Here is a 17,935-nt window from a genome sequence, read left to right as displayed (position 1 = left end):
TCGACTATAGAGTCGATCATAGGCTCGAGTATAGAGTCGATCATAGGCTCGACTATAGAGTCGACTATTGACTCGACTATAGAGTCGACCATATACTCGACTATAGAGTCGACCATAGAGTCGACTTTAGAGTCAACTATAAACTCGACTGTAGAGTCGACTATAAATTCGATTACAGTGTCAAACAATATAGTCGACCATAGGCGTCTATAGAGCCTACTTTAGTTGACTAAAGATAAAACTGTATAATAGATTTTGGTATTGATTATAGTGCCGACTATAGTGTAATGTATATATAGAAAATATCTGTAATCACTTTTCTACCAAAATTTTTGAAATATGTAACAATTTTTAGTTTTTCCATTTAATGTCAAAAATACATACATATGTATTTCACGTCTTATTTTTTCTCAAAATTAATTTAATACTCTAAGGAAATTGCTAAATAAAGTTGTTACAGTTTTCAAGTGTTACATATACACTTAACTTGTAAAGAGTAGTAGAAGTGACAAGAGCAAAAAAATACAACATTTAAAGGTTTTTTTAAATACTTTTGCAACACATGCAAGCTCAACACAACTTTCCTTCCAATAAAACTAACAGTTAAATACAAGAAAATAGTTAGAGGCCAATCCACAAGCCCCTATTTTCCTCTACACATGTAACTATGTGTCTAAAAGAGTTCAAAGTGTTTGCAATTCATTTCATATAACATTCCTTCTTACTATTCTTCTTATTTTTTTTATTTCTTTTTTCTATTTTTTTGTTACTCATTTATTTATATTTAGTTGCAATAAAAATAAAGTTTAAATTCCAGAAAGAACTTAAAACAATTTAATAAAACTAAGAAAACGGATGAAGAAAAAGAAAACTGTTATAAAGTTTATGTTGGAAAAAAAAGATATAAATAATTTGTAAAAAAAGCAAATAAAGTTTAATAAAACGATGTTGAACGAACGACACCATGTTTTATTAAATCGTGTTGTGCTTTTAACCCATCAGCCATAAAGTTGTTGTTGGGCTATTGCTCAGACCATAAACCCGAATACCTACAAGAGTCATAGTCGCTTTTTTCACAAAAGTTATATTTTCTTTTTGTTTTATCTCTATTTTTTAGTATATTTTCTTTTGTAAGTTTTCTTCTGCTGCATCCTTTTCCGGTTTTAAGTTTACTTTTTTTGATGATTTTTATTTACACTATATTCTACACATTCATTCATTGTCTAACTTGGATGTTTTCTAATTCTTTCACACGTGTTGTGTTTGTTTTTACTAGTGATGTTGTTGATTTCTAAAGATTCATAAGTTTGTGGGTGAAGATTTATGTTTAACTTTATAGGTGGTTGCATTTAAAAGTTTCCAAAATTGTTAAAATCTACGATCTCTTCAATTTTCCATTAAAAATTATTTTTGTACGAAAAATAAAATCAAAAAACTTAAGAAAACTAAAGTTGCATATAACTACGTTAAACCGATTTTAAATTGAAAAATGAGCTTATTTTGCGATCACTAAAAATGCTTACAACTTCGTTAAAACACGTTTAAAAGGAAAAAAAAACCTTATTTAGAGATCACTCCTATTATCCTTCAAAAACCGATCTTTTTGGACAAAAACTATATAGAAACTAAAATCGCTTATAACTTTGTTAAAACACGTTTAAATGAAAAAATAAGCTTATTTTGTGATCACTCTTATTATCCTTCAAAAACCGATCTTATTGGACAAAAACTATATAGAAACTAAAATCGCTTATAACTTTGTTAAAACACGTTTAAATGGAAAAATAAGCTTATTTTGTGATCGCTCTTATTATTCTTCAAAAATCGATTTTTTGGTCAAAAATCATATAGAAAGTAAAACCGCTTATAACTTCGTTAAAACACGTTTAAATGGAAAAATAAGCTTATTTTGTGATCACTCTTATTATTCTTCAAAAAATCGATTTTTTGGTCAAAAATCATATAGAAACTAAAATTGCTTATAACTTCGTTAAAACACGTTTAACTGGAAAAATAAGCTTATTTTGTAATCACTCTTATTAATCTTCAAAAATCGATTTTTTGGTCAAAAATCATATTGATACTAAAATTGCTTATAACTTCGTTAAAACACGTTTAAATGGAAAAATAAGCTTAGTACAGTGATCTATTCCATTAAATATCAATATTTCTATGCAAAACCTAAAATTTACTTTACATCCTTAAGAAACGCAACAATTTGCCTATGTATTGTAATGTCTCTCTATTTAAAAAACTCTTAAAGTTCTATAAATTCTAAAAGGTTTAATTAAAAAAAAAAGAAGAAACACAAATGTTGCAATCCATAAAATTCTAAACATGTTTCTAGGGTATTTCTTTAATCCTCAAACAAGTTTTACTCTAACAATTTTCTACTTTTTAAATAATATTCCTTTTTATCAATTCTTAAACCCAAACCAACAATAATATTTTCCTAGATAATCTTCCGGAAAATATGTATTGGAAAAATATTTAGAAACGAGACGAATTGTTCAATATGAGTGTTTAACAACTGACAACCATACGTAAGGAAAAACATATTCAATAATAGTTTTGAAAAGAAAATAAAAGAAAATAACTAAAAAATAAGAAGAAAAAAGTTTTTTAGCATTCCTGCACACCCCGATATCACTCTGCTGCTCTAAGAAACCACTTGAAGTTTTAGAAAACTTTATATTAAAATCATCAAAATAAGTAAGTTATTTAGTTAGTATAGAAAGCAGGATAATAATATAAATATATACTCATAAATACTTTAGTATTCGTTAGAATAAAAACTTTAACTCAAACTGATACTTTGAACTTGCTGCAGCTTAAAGTATAAAGTCAATTATAACCTTAAATAAGAGAAATAAAAAACAATGAATTTTTCAAAAAAAAAGAGTAAAAAAGATTCTCTACTCAAGTTAATTGTAAAGTATTGTTGGCAAAATGTAATAATAAAACTTTATCATTACAATTATGAGGACTTTTATTGTAAAAAGGAATTACTCAAGAATCTATTGTCACGCCCAAGACAGTTTTCTTGTTGATTATAATCAATAAAGGTAATTATTATTGTGATGATGACGATTATAACTTTTAGTTTTAAGTAGTTTTCTCCTTTTCTTTTTTTGTTTTTTAATAAATATTTACACAAAAGACTGATACTTTTAATTAAAAAGTTAACTATGTGTTAGACCCAATGAAGGACTATAAAGAAAACTATAGAAATTAAAAGTTTAAAAAGGGCTGAAGTTAAAAGATATTAAAGAAAATATTAAAGTTTATTATAATAATATTAAAACTATTGTTTTAATTCTGTGGCTAATTTTAGTAATATGCTCTTCCTAACGTTTAACATATGCCCATCATATCCTGCCCATCAGTTAGTTAATAGCTCACCCTAATTAACCCTATTTAGCCCAAACTACCAAAATAATGCAGCAATTGTTTTCGGGCTGTTTTGGCAGCCGCCTTAAACCAGCAAAATTTATCCTTTGTAAATATTAGTTATCATAGGCCACGTTTCACCACCCCCTTTTAAATTATTTATCCGGGCGTTTTTGGCTATTTCTATTTGCATACAAAAGTGTCATGTTGACACCATGCAAAAGATATACACCAAACACACACATGCAATTCAAAATACATACTCTTGTTTTAGTCCTATGCAGGTTTGGAAAATGTAATACATATGAAAAATCTTTAACTAAATTAAGTGATCAATTAAATTTTCCATGAAGCATAGATATTCATATGAAATCAATTGCGATCACTCATAACTTTATTAAAAAAAATTGTCTGCAAATGCTTCAATTGAGAAGTGATCGCTTCAACTTTCTATGAAAAAGAAAAGAATAAAAACAACATATGAAATCCATTTTTGAAATAGCAAAAAACTGCGACCACTTACAGTTTTATAAAAAAAATCGGCTGCAAATGCTTAAATAACGCTTCAGTTGAGAAGTGATCATCTCAACTTTCTATCAAAAAGAATATTATTTTGTAACAATAAAGGGATCTTGTGTAGATCTCTGCAATTGAGAAAATAGCTGCGATCAATCAAAATCGGCTGTAAATGCCTAAATAACGCTTCAATTGAGAAGTGATCATCTCAACTTTCTATCAAAAAAAAAAAAAAATAATAATAATAAATATTATTATTTTGTAACAATAAAGAGATCGTCTGTAGATCCCTGCAATTGGGAAAATATTGCTAAAATAACAAAAAACAGCGATCACTCATAATTTTATAAAAAAAAATCGGTTGCAATTGAGAAGTGATCATCTCAACTTTCTATCAAAAAGAATATTATTTTGTAACAATAAAGAGATCGTGTGTAGATCCCTGCAATTGAGAAATTAGCTGCAACCACTCAAAATCGGCTGTAAATGCAAAAAAACGCTTCAATTGAGAAATGATCACCTAAACTTTCTATCAAAAATATAATTACTATTTTTTTTTTTTTTTTTTTTTTGTAACAAAAAAAAGATCTTTTGTAGATCCATGCAATTGAGAAAATAACTGGGATCACTGAAAATCGCTTTAATTGATCAGTGATCGCTTTAACTTTCTATCAAAAAGAAAATAATAAATACTATTTTTTGTAACAAAAAAAAGGTGCATGTGTAGATCCCTATAATTGAGAAAATAGCTAAAGTCAGTGATCATCAGGAAAATTACGTCATTTGTAAAAACATCAAAATCTGCGATCATTCATAATATTTCATAAAAAATCGGTTGTAGATCCCCTAATAACGCTTTAATTGAGAAGCGTTTCTATTAAAAAGAAGAGAATAAACATTATTATTTTGTAGCAATTGAGAAAATATCTAAAATCAGTGATCACCAGTAAAAATACATTATATGTGAAAACATCAAAAACTACGATCATTCATAATATTTTATAAAAAATATCGGCTGCAGTAACGCTTCAATTGAGAAATTATTAAAATTTTGCGATCACTTTAAGTTTCTGTTGAACCTAGATTTTGGCTTTTGTTAGTGATCAATTCAATAATTTGATATGAAAAACCTAAAATCTTCTGCAGATCCTTATATTTGAAAATCTGCGATCATTCATATTTTCCAACCAATATAAGAAAAACCTGAAATATGTTGTGGGAGGAAAATAGTGAAAATCTGTAAGCATTTAAATATTGCATCAAAAAAGTTACTATGTATCAGCAGACAAAATCATAGAAAAATCGAAGTTTTTATAGAGAAATATCAGATAATCTAAAATCGATTATAACTTTCTAAATATGCGTTCAATGGAGAAAATAAGCACGATTTGTAATCACTCATATTTCTGACCAAAAATTCGAGTTTTTATATATAAATCTCAAATATCGCTTATAACTTCGTAAATATACGTTTAATAGTGATCACATATGTATGAAGAGAATTTTCAAGTAATTTTATATAAAATGTCCTTTAACTCTATCACGTATACACTTTTCCATTTTTTATCAAAAATGATCAATACACATCAAAAAAGTTCAACGATCTTTAAAATAAATACCTTTAACCCAAAAAAGTTCAACTTTTTTGTAAGTTGCTTAGAGTGATTTCAAAACTTTAGTGTTCCATGTCTGATCACACCATTGATACCAGTAGTATCTCTCTTCCTCTCTCCCACTCTACTAAAATGTATACATCCGTTGACTTGTCAAGCATTTAACACCATAATCAATAGTAAAACATTTGACCAAATGTGGTTCAAAAACAACAAAGAAAATACACATTCACACACACACAATCACATATACATGATAGAATGGTTAGAAAGTGGTAAATATTTTTACACACTTTACCTAAAAATACATAACCATTTGTACGAATATGTATTGTATGTACGTGTGTATTAGCTGTGAAACCAAAGTATCAACTTCAAATAGGTGTTTGGACAATGGGTGTAGCACCTTAATGAAATGATGCCTAAATGTTGCACAAATAGTATGTAGAACTTGTTGCATTATTATCAATCGGTAACATCATAACACCATCATCATTATCGAAGTCTCTATCTAAATGTTTATTTGTATGAGGTTGTATAAGGTATGAGAGAAAATTTTATTACTATAAGTTGGTGTGAAATTCAATAATTTTCGTGGCATATTTAACATTTTAGATAATTATTGATATTTCAAATTCTTCTGTATTTATTTGATGATCCTCCATTAAAAAGTCTGCATGGAGTACACAGATCAAGTACAAAGAATCCGTTGCCAATAGTAAGCTTACAACTTTTATTAACATTCAGACAATGGATTTGTAACTGTATATTGTCTACGGATGTTATTGAAAAATTATAAACATTTTGGTGTCAACTTGATACCAGGCGTTTATATGTATTATTCCCTCTGTCTAAAGGAAAGAGTATTTCAAACAAGACAAAAAGAAATACAAATCCACCAAGCTAACATATTAACATCATAGGTGCAAGATCGCAAAAGATACGAGATCAATCTGAATTAGATTAACCTACAAATACTGAAAATACATTTTACATAAAGCCGAACATGATCCATTAAACTCCTAACGGATAATGATTATGACCTGTAGTCCTATGGTTAGTACAGGCAAGAATGTGGCAACTGTATTCTCTTTTCCAAGACAATTGGATCTCCGATCAGAAATGACTTGAGTCATACTCTGCAAAATATTGTCAATTAAGCGACAACTATATCAATTGAAAGTTTTTTCCACAGGAATGAAGTATCGGCCACAGTCGAACTGTTGCAACAACAAAAACTAGCAGCTATAGTATAATCTGTGCAACTTCATCCAAGAAATTATACCATAATATTACACAAGTGGCATATTGTCCATTTCCAACAAGGATTTGCCAACATACAAACATATCTACAAGTTGAAACTGTCCCTCTCTCTCTCTATCATCATTCAAACATACACATGTTTGAAAATCCTTTAGAGGCCTTTTAAGTAGATTTTAATTTTATTCACTCAATTATTTATTTAGAATGTCTATGTATGTGTGTATATTTTAGTATCTGGTACTTTGTTTCTAATACGGATTGTTTAATTGTTTGTCCAACTATCATTGTCTGTGTATATGATTATTTTATTTAGCTCAACATATGTTTAATTGTTTGTATCACAATAATTGTATCTTTGTATTAGAGTTTATGGAAGGAAATTGTGTTGTGTATTTATTTGTATGTGTGTTTATATATGATATCTTAATATACTCTTCTCATTTACAAATAAATAAAGTTTTATTCATGAAGTAGTTTATCGTTTTGTGTTGTAGAATTTGTTGTGTTTATTTTTGCACAAATAAATCATGAATACTATATTTAATATTTAATTAAGTTTCATGTTTTGTTAGGAGTATACTAGATATTTTGTAGAGATTTGTGAAATATATTTTTGGAAAATCTTAAAGGAAGTCAAAATTTGTAGAAGATACATAAGGATCAACTGGTACGGGCTGGCAAAAACCGTATACCCCTTTATTTATTCTCCTCATTCTTCTCGCGAATTTGTGTTCAAACCACAGCTACTACGTGGATCCCAGAGGAACCTCAACCACCCGTAATACCAGATTATGTGGTTCTCTGGTTCGACCACATGTCAAATCATTCCAAGGAATGTCCAAGGAATAAAGTGACATCACCAGTTTGTAGTCCTGGCAGATAAGAAGTACTGGTAGAGCTTTTTTCCCCGACATTGCAATAACACTAAGGTGGGGGTCTTTCATCAAGGCAACGTGCCCCCGGGGGATTCGGGTGGTAAGGTTGTATGGGGGCAAGGCGAAATAATGGAACGATTTTAATCATTCTCAATAGCGTTGAGCCAAAAAAAAGTATTTGACAAATTTTATAAAATTATCTTGAAAATTTCGACAAAGTTGACATGGACACACAGACAGACGGACGGACGGATGGACGGACATGGGCTCATTCTGAGCCGATTGGCATACTTTAAAGATAGTAAATGATCAATAGTTTTGAATGTTACAAACATCGGCACGAACGCATCATACGCTCACTACAGTGGTGAAGAGTATAAAAAGGAGTTGTAACTCATGGGCTCATTCTGAGCCGATTGGTATACTTTAAAGAGAGTGAAGGACCAATAGTTTTTGATGTTACAAACATCGGCACGAACGCATCATACCCTCCCCACTACAGTGGTGTAGCGTATGAAAGGAGTTCTAACTCCTTATTCTAATCATAAAACTCATATTTCTGATCAAAAAATAGATTTTTTTTAGCAAGAAAATTTTGATAAACTGAAAATATACGCTTATTACTTTATAAACAGGCGTATTTACCTAAAAAATCTGCTTAAACTTTGTTTATTATTGTTACGATTAGCAATGAGTTAACTTCCTTTTCCCAAGACTGTTAGTTCATACACTTTATTCCCCATACTTTGACATTTATCCCTTAACAGTTCTTAAAATCATTAAAATCTTTCGTCTGTATACACAACATTTTGATTGACTGTATTTTGAGATTATGTTGGTTTTTCATTAAGTGCCACAAGTAGTAATTCGAAACATAATGTTTTGTTGTGGTCACATCAACTTCAACATTACAGCATTACAATAAATTTAATAAGTAAGAGCATAAACATTGTCCATTTAAGGCTTTTGTGTAAATTTTCTAGAAATAACCCACAAATAATTTTCCACAACTTTTATTATAATAATAACTTCAACAACATAAACATTGTAGTAGCCGAAACCCAACTCATTCATTTCCTTATTAAAATCCTTCTTTCTCCTTTTGTGTCCTTTTCAATCTTAAACATATTTTGTAAATATTTTGAAGTTGACCATTTTGTTAATTTATGGTCAAACTTGATTTTAATATTTGTATTAATTTAAATGGTATTTTGGGAATTGTTGTTTGACATAAACTAATTTCCATATTCAGAGTCATGTCGTATAGTGATTGCATCTTTTTTATTGTTATTATTTCTCTAAGACTATTAAAAGGATATTTTGTTACTTAAGTGACCTATAGGTTGTCATCGTATTTTCTGTTTGTGTGTTGTAGTGTTGTATGCAATGATTTTGATAATAATTTAAAGATTAACATCAAATAATTAATTAAAATAATTGTAAATGCAAAACGTTGAAATTCTTCGAAATTCATAATGTTTGGAGTTTTGCTACAGTTTGCATTTAGGTGTGAATAAAATTTGAATTGCAAAATAATTTACTTAACTGTTTCACCCATGATCCCAGCAATTATTTGATTGTAACATATTTTTGAAATAACTACTCTATATATTTTTTGCATTACAGGTAGACAGTGTTGTAATTAATCAATAACTTTTCTCCCCTTACAATTTGATATTTCATCAAAAACTATATTTTAAGTAAAATTATACAAAAAAATCTCTCTCACTTACCACTTGTTTCATTCGCTGAGGCTTGAGCTCCTGCCTGCTGTTGTGCTGCACTTTGTGATGACTGTTGTGCTAGTTGCTGTTGTTGATGTTGTTGTTGCAGATGAACGTTGGTAGGACAAAAAGCACCGCCACTACCCATGGCAGAGGGTAGTGCTGCGGATTGTCCCGTAGGTCCGGAAAGATTTGAGCCATAAGTACTACTGGCACGATATGTAGGTGGTGGTGAACCAGCCTCACAATGTCCACCCGGCGGTGGAGGTGGTTGACCATAATGTGATGGTGGCGGCCCTGAGCCACCATAATGATGTGGTGGTGGAGGCATACCATGATGATCGCCAGCCGCCTGTTGATACTGATGATGAACATGTGAGTGAGCGTACTGATGTTGATGATGACCAGCACCATGAGGAGACATGTGGTGGGCATGATAGGCAGCAGCTGCTGCAGCCGCTGCGGCAGCATAAGATGGTGGTGGTGGTCCATGATGATCGAGGGGACCTTGTTCGGTGTGTATACCAAGATCGGCCGGATTGTAAAGACCAGCGGCAGCGTTGAGAGTTTCACTTAAAGATGCGCCTGCAGAAGATTGTGTGGCATTAGCAGTGGGTGCTGGGGGTGGTGTGGCAGTTGAATGACCTGAAAATCGATTATAAAGCGAAATTTGTATAGTAGCGTCTATAGCTTAGTCAATAATATAGTCTAAAGTCTTATATATAGTCTAGTTTGTCGTCTAGTATATAGTAAAGTCTATAGTCTAGTATAAAGTATAGTCTATAGCCTTGTCTATAGTCTTTTCTATAGTCTAGTCTATAGTTGTGTCTATAGTATAGTATACAGTCTAGTCTAAAGTCTTGTCTATAGTCTACTCTGTAGTCTAGTCTATAGTCTAGTATATAGTCTAGTCTTACATTCTTCCCATTACAATAAACATTAACAACACAACTTACCTTCACTAACTACTCCTGCAGCAGCGGTAGCACCTGGCGGCAACATACTCGACAAAGCACTTAAAGGAGTATAGGATTTAGGTGGCGGTTCTGTAGAACCAGGACGCACCAGACGTTCTTCCGTTACACTAGATTGTACACGATATTGCATTTTACAATAGGCCTCTTGGCTAGAACCCGTCGATGAATTAACATAGACACCCGTTATGGTAACATCAGTATCCTGGACAATAACTACACTCGACGAGGTAGGACGACTGGAATCTTTAGCATCTTTAGTGCTATTGGTAGTGCTACTACTACCCGACGAAGTGGAAGTAGTAGTGGTAGTAGTATCAGTATTAGTTTCTTTGGTTTCTTTAGAGTACTTCGAATCATTGCTCTCTTCACAAATATTTGTGGGTTTTTCCACTTTGGTCGGTGTATGAGGAGCCGTAGGCTTGGAATCACTGGTAGCTGTTGCCACTTTAGCAGGAGAGTTTTTGTAAATTTCTTTAGCAGTTGGCGTGGGAATGGTGGTAGAGTTTGAAGAAGTATTAGCTGTAGTATTGGAAGTAAGATTAGTAGAGCTAGAAGTAGAGGTGGTGGCTGTATTATTAGTTGTAGTTACAGTAGCCGTGGTAGTAGCTGCTATTTTGGGTTTGGTTTCTTTAGACGCCACTTTTGTTTCCTTAGTTTTCTTACTTGGTGTTTTCTGTTCATCTTCATAGGTTTCATAGCCACTTAGTTGCCCTAAATTACGGTCCAAATGTCTTTCTACTTCATAGGTAGCTGCCACTATAGCACTGGCATTTAAACTGGCCATACGTTTACGCGCCAATATACCCTTATAGTCTCCTATAAGTTCTTCCTTAAGTATGCGTTTACGTTTTTTTGGCGGCTTTTTTGCTTCGTTCATTTTAAGTTTTTGCAGTTTCTCTTTAACCTTTTCCTCCTTATCACTGGACTCAGAGTTGCCTTCATCATCTGAGCTGCCAGTAGCCAATTTTACTACCTTCTTTAGGGGTTTCTTTATTCGTGTATATTTTCTTTTAACCTTTATAGGCACTTGCTCCGTAGAACCTTCTTTAGTATTAAGGCTTTCCAATTCTTTTTTATCTCTTAATTGTTGTAACCTTTCTTCCTTATCTTTTTTCTTCTTCTGCAATTTTTTCTTTTTCATTTGTAAAATATCAATTTCATCTAATTCACAGTCGCTATCGAATTCCCAATGTTTGCCTATACCTCGACCTCCGGGTACATTACGCAATTCACGCTTGGGTTCTTCCGGAGGTTCTTCTTCACTTTCCTCTTTAGTACTCTCTTCTATTTTAAGGGGATCCTCCAACTTCTTCTCCTCCAACTTCTTTTCCTTTTTAGTTTTTGGTTTATCCTCTATTTTGCTAAAGCTTACTTTAGGTTTATCTTTCTCTTTATCTTTTTCCTTCTCTTTGTCTTTCTCTTTCTCTTTTTCTTTATCCATTTGTTTTTCTTTTTCCTTATCTTTTTCATTTTCTTTTTCTTTTTTCTTTTCTAGTTCCTTTTCTAGCTCTTTTTCTTTCTCCTTATCTTTCTCTTTTTGTTTTTCTTTTTCATCATCTTTTTCCTCATCAACTGTTCTGATTTTGGGCGGCAATAAGGTGGCCTTAGACAAACCCAATTCATAAGCTGTTCTTGACTCATTTTCATATAAACACTGCACTTTGGCCAAAGCATTTAAAGAAGCCATTCTATGTCTTTTCTGACTAAATACTATAAGGTTTTTACCATCTTCAGAATCACTACTACTTCCCTCAGATGTAGAAATTTTTGTTTTATTTGCTTTCTGTTTGCTTTTCTTGGTTATTTTACTCTTTACCACTTTAGATACCTTGGCTATTTGTTTTAAAGGTTTCTTTTTAATGGTTTTAATCTTTTGATTAGTTTTCAAAACCTTTTTCGGCAACTTAACCGATTTCTTAACAGATTTCTTTGTTGCCTTATCTTCGGCTGCATCAGAATTTGATTTATCCTCTGAATTTCTTTCGGCGAATTTGATGGATTTCTCTTGTTCTGATTTCTCTTTTCTGGGAGTTTCTTGTTTACTTTTTATAACTTTTGTAGGCGTTTCTTTTGCAGTTTGCTCCTTTTTCGGTGTACCTTGCAGGCTAGAGCTTTTCTTAAGTTCATCTTCTTTTTTGAGTTTCTCCTTAGTTTGCAAAGTCTTAAGACTTTCTTCTTTTTCATTGTCATCTTCTTTATTCTTCTCTTTCAGGACTAACTCCTCATTTTTACTTTTGTCTTTATTATTGCCGCCATATTTTAGAGATTCCTTTTTAATAGGTGTTTTCTTTTGCTGCACTTTCTTGTCCTCGTCTTCTTCGGAGAACTCTCTTAAATTCTTTAAAGTAGGCAAGTCCATTTTTATGAATTCCTCATCTTCTGAACCCGATTTGAAATCGTACACATCATTGGTAGTTTGTAATTTCTTTTCAACTGTCATTAAAGGTTTGTTTGTCAAAACTTTATTTAACTGCAGTTTCTTGAGAGGTTTGGAAATTTTTGTTTTAATAGGATTTACTTTGAATTTTGTTTGGAATCTTTGTTTTATATTCGATATTTTGCTGATAGGAGTTTTAGTTGGAGCCACTATATTCATTGGCTTCTCCATGTTTACTTTACTAAGCTCTGGCGTTTTGGTTATTTTGACTTCTTTAATCTCTTTTTCTGCCACTTCCCTGTTTTCCGCAATTTTCTGTTCAGATTCATTTAACTGTTCTTCTTCCTTTTTTGTTTTTGGTGTTGAACTACTAGCCCCATTCTCCTCTTCCTTTAAGTCTTTCGATTTTACTTTAATAGTTGAGATTTCTTCAATTTCCATTTGTACTACATCGGTATTGGAATCTATGACCACTTTAAGTATTTCTTCTTTCTCTTCAAAAATTTCATCTATATTATTGCACTTTGTTTCGTTAACTACTTTGGATTGGTTTAGTTTTTGGGGTGTTGGTGATTTTTTGGGAGATTTTATTTGTTTTTCTTTTGTATTCAAAGTCGTCTGCTCTTCTAAAGTCGCTTTATTTTCTTGAACATTATCTTGCTCTGGTTTACATTTTAGGCTTTCCAAATCTTTTGCTTCTGTTTTGTTATGCTCTTCTTCTATTTGAGTAGTTTTATGTTTTGGTGACTTTTTCTTTGTGAGCATTTCTTCGGTTTTAGGCGGTTCTTCTATTTTATCTTTTATTTTAGGACATTCCTCTGTGATTTGTGCTTTTGGTTCTTCCTTTGTTAAGTTTTCTTTTGGAGCTGTTTCTGTTTGAGAATCTTTGCTTTCTATGTTTTTGCTAACTGTTTGCTTTTCTGTATTTTCTTTAGTTTGCTTTTCTGTTTCCTTATTTATTTTTTCTTTCAGCTCTTCTTTATGCTCTTCTGGCTCCTTTGGATTGTCTGGTTTTGTTTTGTTTCCATTAGATTTCTTTGCTTTAAGCTGTTGATCTATTCGCGCCTTTTTAGCCGCCATTTTCTTTTTAGTTTCAATTAAAGTAATTGCTGCCTCCTCTTTTTCTTTGCATTTTTCCTTCTCTAAGGTTACTATATTTATTTCTACTTTCTTTTCTTTCTCTACTCCAGCTGTTTCGTTAATTTTGAAAGTCTCTATTTCCGTCGAATGTTTTTCATTCGCTTTCATTTTAACAGTTTTCTCTACTACTTTTGCTTTGTGACTATGGCTAGTTTTATCTGTATTCTTGGTAGTATCCTTAGTCGTCTCTTTCCCCGTTTCCTTTGCCGACAATTTTGAGCTTTCTTTGGATTTTTCGTTTAGTTTTTGTGCCGCCTTCTTTCTTTCTTCTGCTTCAGGATTTTTAGGTCTTTTTACCGGTTTGGGCGTACTTAAGGAAGCTATAACTTTTACTGCTGCTGCCCGCGACTTAGTTTTAACATTTTCCGAAATCGAGGATTTCAAACCCAGTTCCTGTATGTTCTGCTCTTTGGGCAGTAAATTATCAAAACCACTAATTTTTATATCTAAACTCTTAAGCATTTTGCTAATGGCTTTGTGTTTGCCATCCTTTTTATCCAGTTGCTTAGAACTGCTACTAGTAGTGCTGGAGTTGGAACTAATGTTATCCTCTTTTTCTTTGTGGCTAGAATCCAAAGTTTTAAGCTCGTCTTTAGAGGCTGCTAGTATAGTTACTGGTTCTACTTTATCTTCTGCTTCATTAGCACCTCTTTTTACATTCTCGCGAGAAGAAGCTCTTGTGGTTGCTTTTTTCTCTTCAATCTTCTCCTTAGTTTTGATTTCCTTAGGATCCAACTTATCTATTGCAGGTTCCACAATTTCTTCGGGTTTCTCTTTAACCGGAATTTTGTTAGATTTCTTAGCCGGTGAGTTGGTTTTAAGAGGTTCTTTCGAGGGAGACGTTGATGCAGTTGCTGTAGCACTTGAACTACTTCCGCTCGGTTTACGAGAAGCAGGCGAATGATTTGCACTACCACCGGTAGTAGAACGTTTCTTAGGTGCTGATGCTGCGTTCGCACGTTGCTGTCGCTCAGCAACGGATAAACGTCTTTTGGGTCCCATCCCCCTGAAAAATGGGAAAAAATAAAAAAAAAACACAAATTAGTTTCATTTGTAGTACGAAAACAAAAACTTATCATTTTGTTAAACTAAAAGTTTGTTTTGTTTGTTCAACCCATTTTTAACGGTGCTAAATGTGGCAATCGTTTTATTTACAAACACAAATAAAACAATATCAACAGTTTTAGAAGAGGATGTTGAGGAAACAGAACCCATATGTCAATACTTCAAATGTAACTACACTTTAAATACCACTGTATAGTTTTTTTGTATCCATGTATGTCTGTAGGTAATGGTACTAGTATTTAGTATTCGTAAAACACAAGTGTAATATTCGTGTTCTACAATTACATACAAAGATTTATATTCACATACGATTCCACCTTGTGCATTTGTAGTTGTTTGTATTTAGTTTACTGTTTTGTAAAGCGAGTACAGGCAGAAGTGGTAAAGAGCAGAGACATAATAATACGATAAAGGTCTAGAACCTTTAGATGAACTAGAGATGAACTAGAACTGAACTAGAACTGAACTAGAACTGAACTAGAACTGAACTAGAACTGAACTAGAACTGAACTAGAACTGAACTAGAACTGAACTAGAACTGAACTAGAACTGAACTAGAACTGAACTAGAACTGAACTAGAACTGAACTAGAACTGAACTAGAACTGAACTAGAACTGAACTAGAACTGTACTAGAACTTAACTTGAACTAAACTAGAACTGAACCAGAACTGAACCAGAACTGAACCAGAACTGAACTAGAACTAAACCAGAACTGAACTAGAATTGAACCAGAACTGAACTAGAACTAGAACGGAACTACAACTGAACTACAACTGAACTACAACTGAACTAGAACTGAACTAGAACTGAACTAGAACTGAACTAGAACTGAACTAGAACTGAACTAGAACTGAACTAGAACTGAACTAGAACTGAACTAGAACTGAACTAGAACTGAACTAGAACTGAACTAGAACTGAACTAGAACTGAACTAGAACTGAACTAGAACTGAACTAGAACTGAACTAGAACTGAACTAGAACTGAACTAGAACTGAACTAGAACTGAACTAGAACTGAACTAGAACTGAACTAGAACTGAACTAGAACTGAACTAGAACTGAATTAGAACTGAACTAGAACTGAACTGGAACTGAACAAAACAGAATCACTGGTATCAAAGCTTTAAACTAAAGCGATTTTTTATTATGGAATAGAATGATCTGATGAAGGAATACGGGAGCACAAAATCTACATATGATCTTGAGGAATAAACGGATTACGGAATTAATAATGAATTGAGTTAAAGTTGTATACCAAAATTTTATAAAAGCGAAATATTATTGAAAACCTTGTGAGAAACAATCTTTACATAGATGTCATACCTTTAAGTCACTACCTGAAAAACTAGTTTTCTAGTTTATATGTGTTGGTAAGTACTTATGAGGATAATAACAACTAGTACTACTAAATGTACAACAAAGTTTTTAATTTTTTTTTTTGTATTCATTCGTACTTGTTTTTTTTTTGCGAAAGAAAAAAAAAACAAACGGAACATACAGGAAATTCGAAAGAATATCATAACATGAAAAACACTTGAAATAGCAAGTAGAACGAAATTTTGTATGTACGTTTAGAATGTGTGAGCACTTTGAACATGTGTTTGCAAAGTAACATTAACACATGTATCGTTACTGTAAAGTGTATGAACATTTTGTAATCTCATAAATTGTATAAAAATTTGTTATTATTTCATTTATAATCGTTTTACAAATAAGGCTCATAAGCTTTAGAGTTGGGCGAGAAAAATGACAGTTTAAGGGTTTTGAGTTACATGTTGTTCTTTCATTTCATATATATACACTTTTTTTAGAACTTTTACTGTAAAGTACTTTCTGAAATCATACAAGAGGTTTTAATAATACTGCTTATGTGGGTCATAATAATCTTTAAAAGCTTTATCTTTAATGCTAAAGGTGCTGTAAAGAAACCCAGCAAAATATATGTTTTCTAGCAAAGCTTTAAAGCATTGGTTGTCATGGTATATATTATGGAGTTATATGAGTTCTATGTAAAGCTATAAAAATCGTTTTAAATAGCAAAATGTAATATATTAAGAAAAGTAGCGCGAAATAGGAAATTAATAAATAAACAAAAAAAATTTGCTCTGAAGTTATAAAAAAACAATTATTTTTTACATTTGCTGTAATACTATTTTACTATTAATATCAAACTCATACAAGGTCATATAAATCTATTCAAAACATATCATCTCAAAATCTATTATTGCAACTACATAAAGCGATAATATAATATTTATTCGCTGATTAAATATTACTTGGGGCAGTTAAGAAAAAAGCAAACCTACACATGTAATATTTTATTTAAATTGTTTTACTTTTATATGAACATGCCATTCTATACGAAACATATGAAAATTTTAATACTCCTTCATACTTTGTTTTTCTTTCATTTTGCAAATGAATATTCAAGTATTTCACTTAATTCCCGCACATACTGATATGCATAATGTATGTATGTATGTATGTACATATGTATGTGTCGCGGTTGAAATAATTTCTTTTACTGTTCATCATGGCATAAAATATTCATACGACAACTCTATCAGACCTTGTGTGGAATAAAGGGAGTGGAGTTACTGTGTAGATTCACATTCATCATCACTGGTTTTACAAGTACATCTGGAAGATGGTTAGATGTTACAATATGTTTTATGTGAGATATGATACTAAAAATGTTTATAAGTCCTTCCTTGAATAAGATACACACATATATAGATATATGCTGTCTCTTCATGATGATAAGAATGTTACAGCATAAAAGGTATAAACCCTAAAAGTATACTCCATATAAGGAAAGCATATTTTATTTTTTAGAAGTTTTTTTTCAAAAGAATGAATTTAATATATGTATGAAAGCACTTTAAAAACTTGAACAGAACTAGAACAGAACTAGAACAGAACTAGAACAGAACTAGAACAGAACTAGAACAGAACTAGAACAGAACTAGAACAGAACTAGAACAGAACTAG

General features: G+C 31.7%; 1 protein-coding gene across 4 annotated transcripts in view; it reads right to left on the bottom strand.

The window, feature by feature from the left end:
- The window catches only part of LOC111685585, a 241,827-nt gene that overhangs the window by 191,064 nt on the left and 32,828 nt on the right, over positions 1-17,935 (bottom strand). For all 4 annotated transcript variants that reach the window (XM_046947258.1, XM_046947260.1, XM_046947257.1 and 1 more), the window contains 2 exons: positions 10,339-14,882; positions 9,392-10,027 (listed from right to left, as the gene is read on the bottom strand). In XM_046947258.1, the coding sequence (XP_046803214.1) occupies positions 9,392-10,027; positions 10,339-14,878 (5,176 nt within the window). In that variant the 5' untranslated portion in view covers positions 14,879-14,882. Of the gene's footprint in view, positions 1-9,391; positions 10,028-10,338; positions 14,883-17,935 lie in introns of those variants that run through there.

Source organism: Lucilia cuprina, chromosome 3, assembly GCF_022045245.1.
Source record: "Lucilia cuprina isolate Lc7/37 chromosome 3, ASM2204524v1, whole genome shotgun sequence".
Lineage (NCBI taxonomy): Eukaryota > Metazoa > Arthropoda > Insecta > Diptera > Calliphoridae > Lucilia > Lucilia cuprina.
Note: the sequence above shows the minus strand (reverse complement) of the source record. Positions and strands in the feature narration are given on the sequence as shown.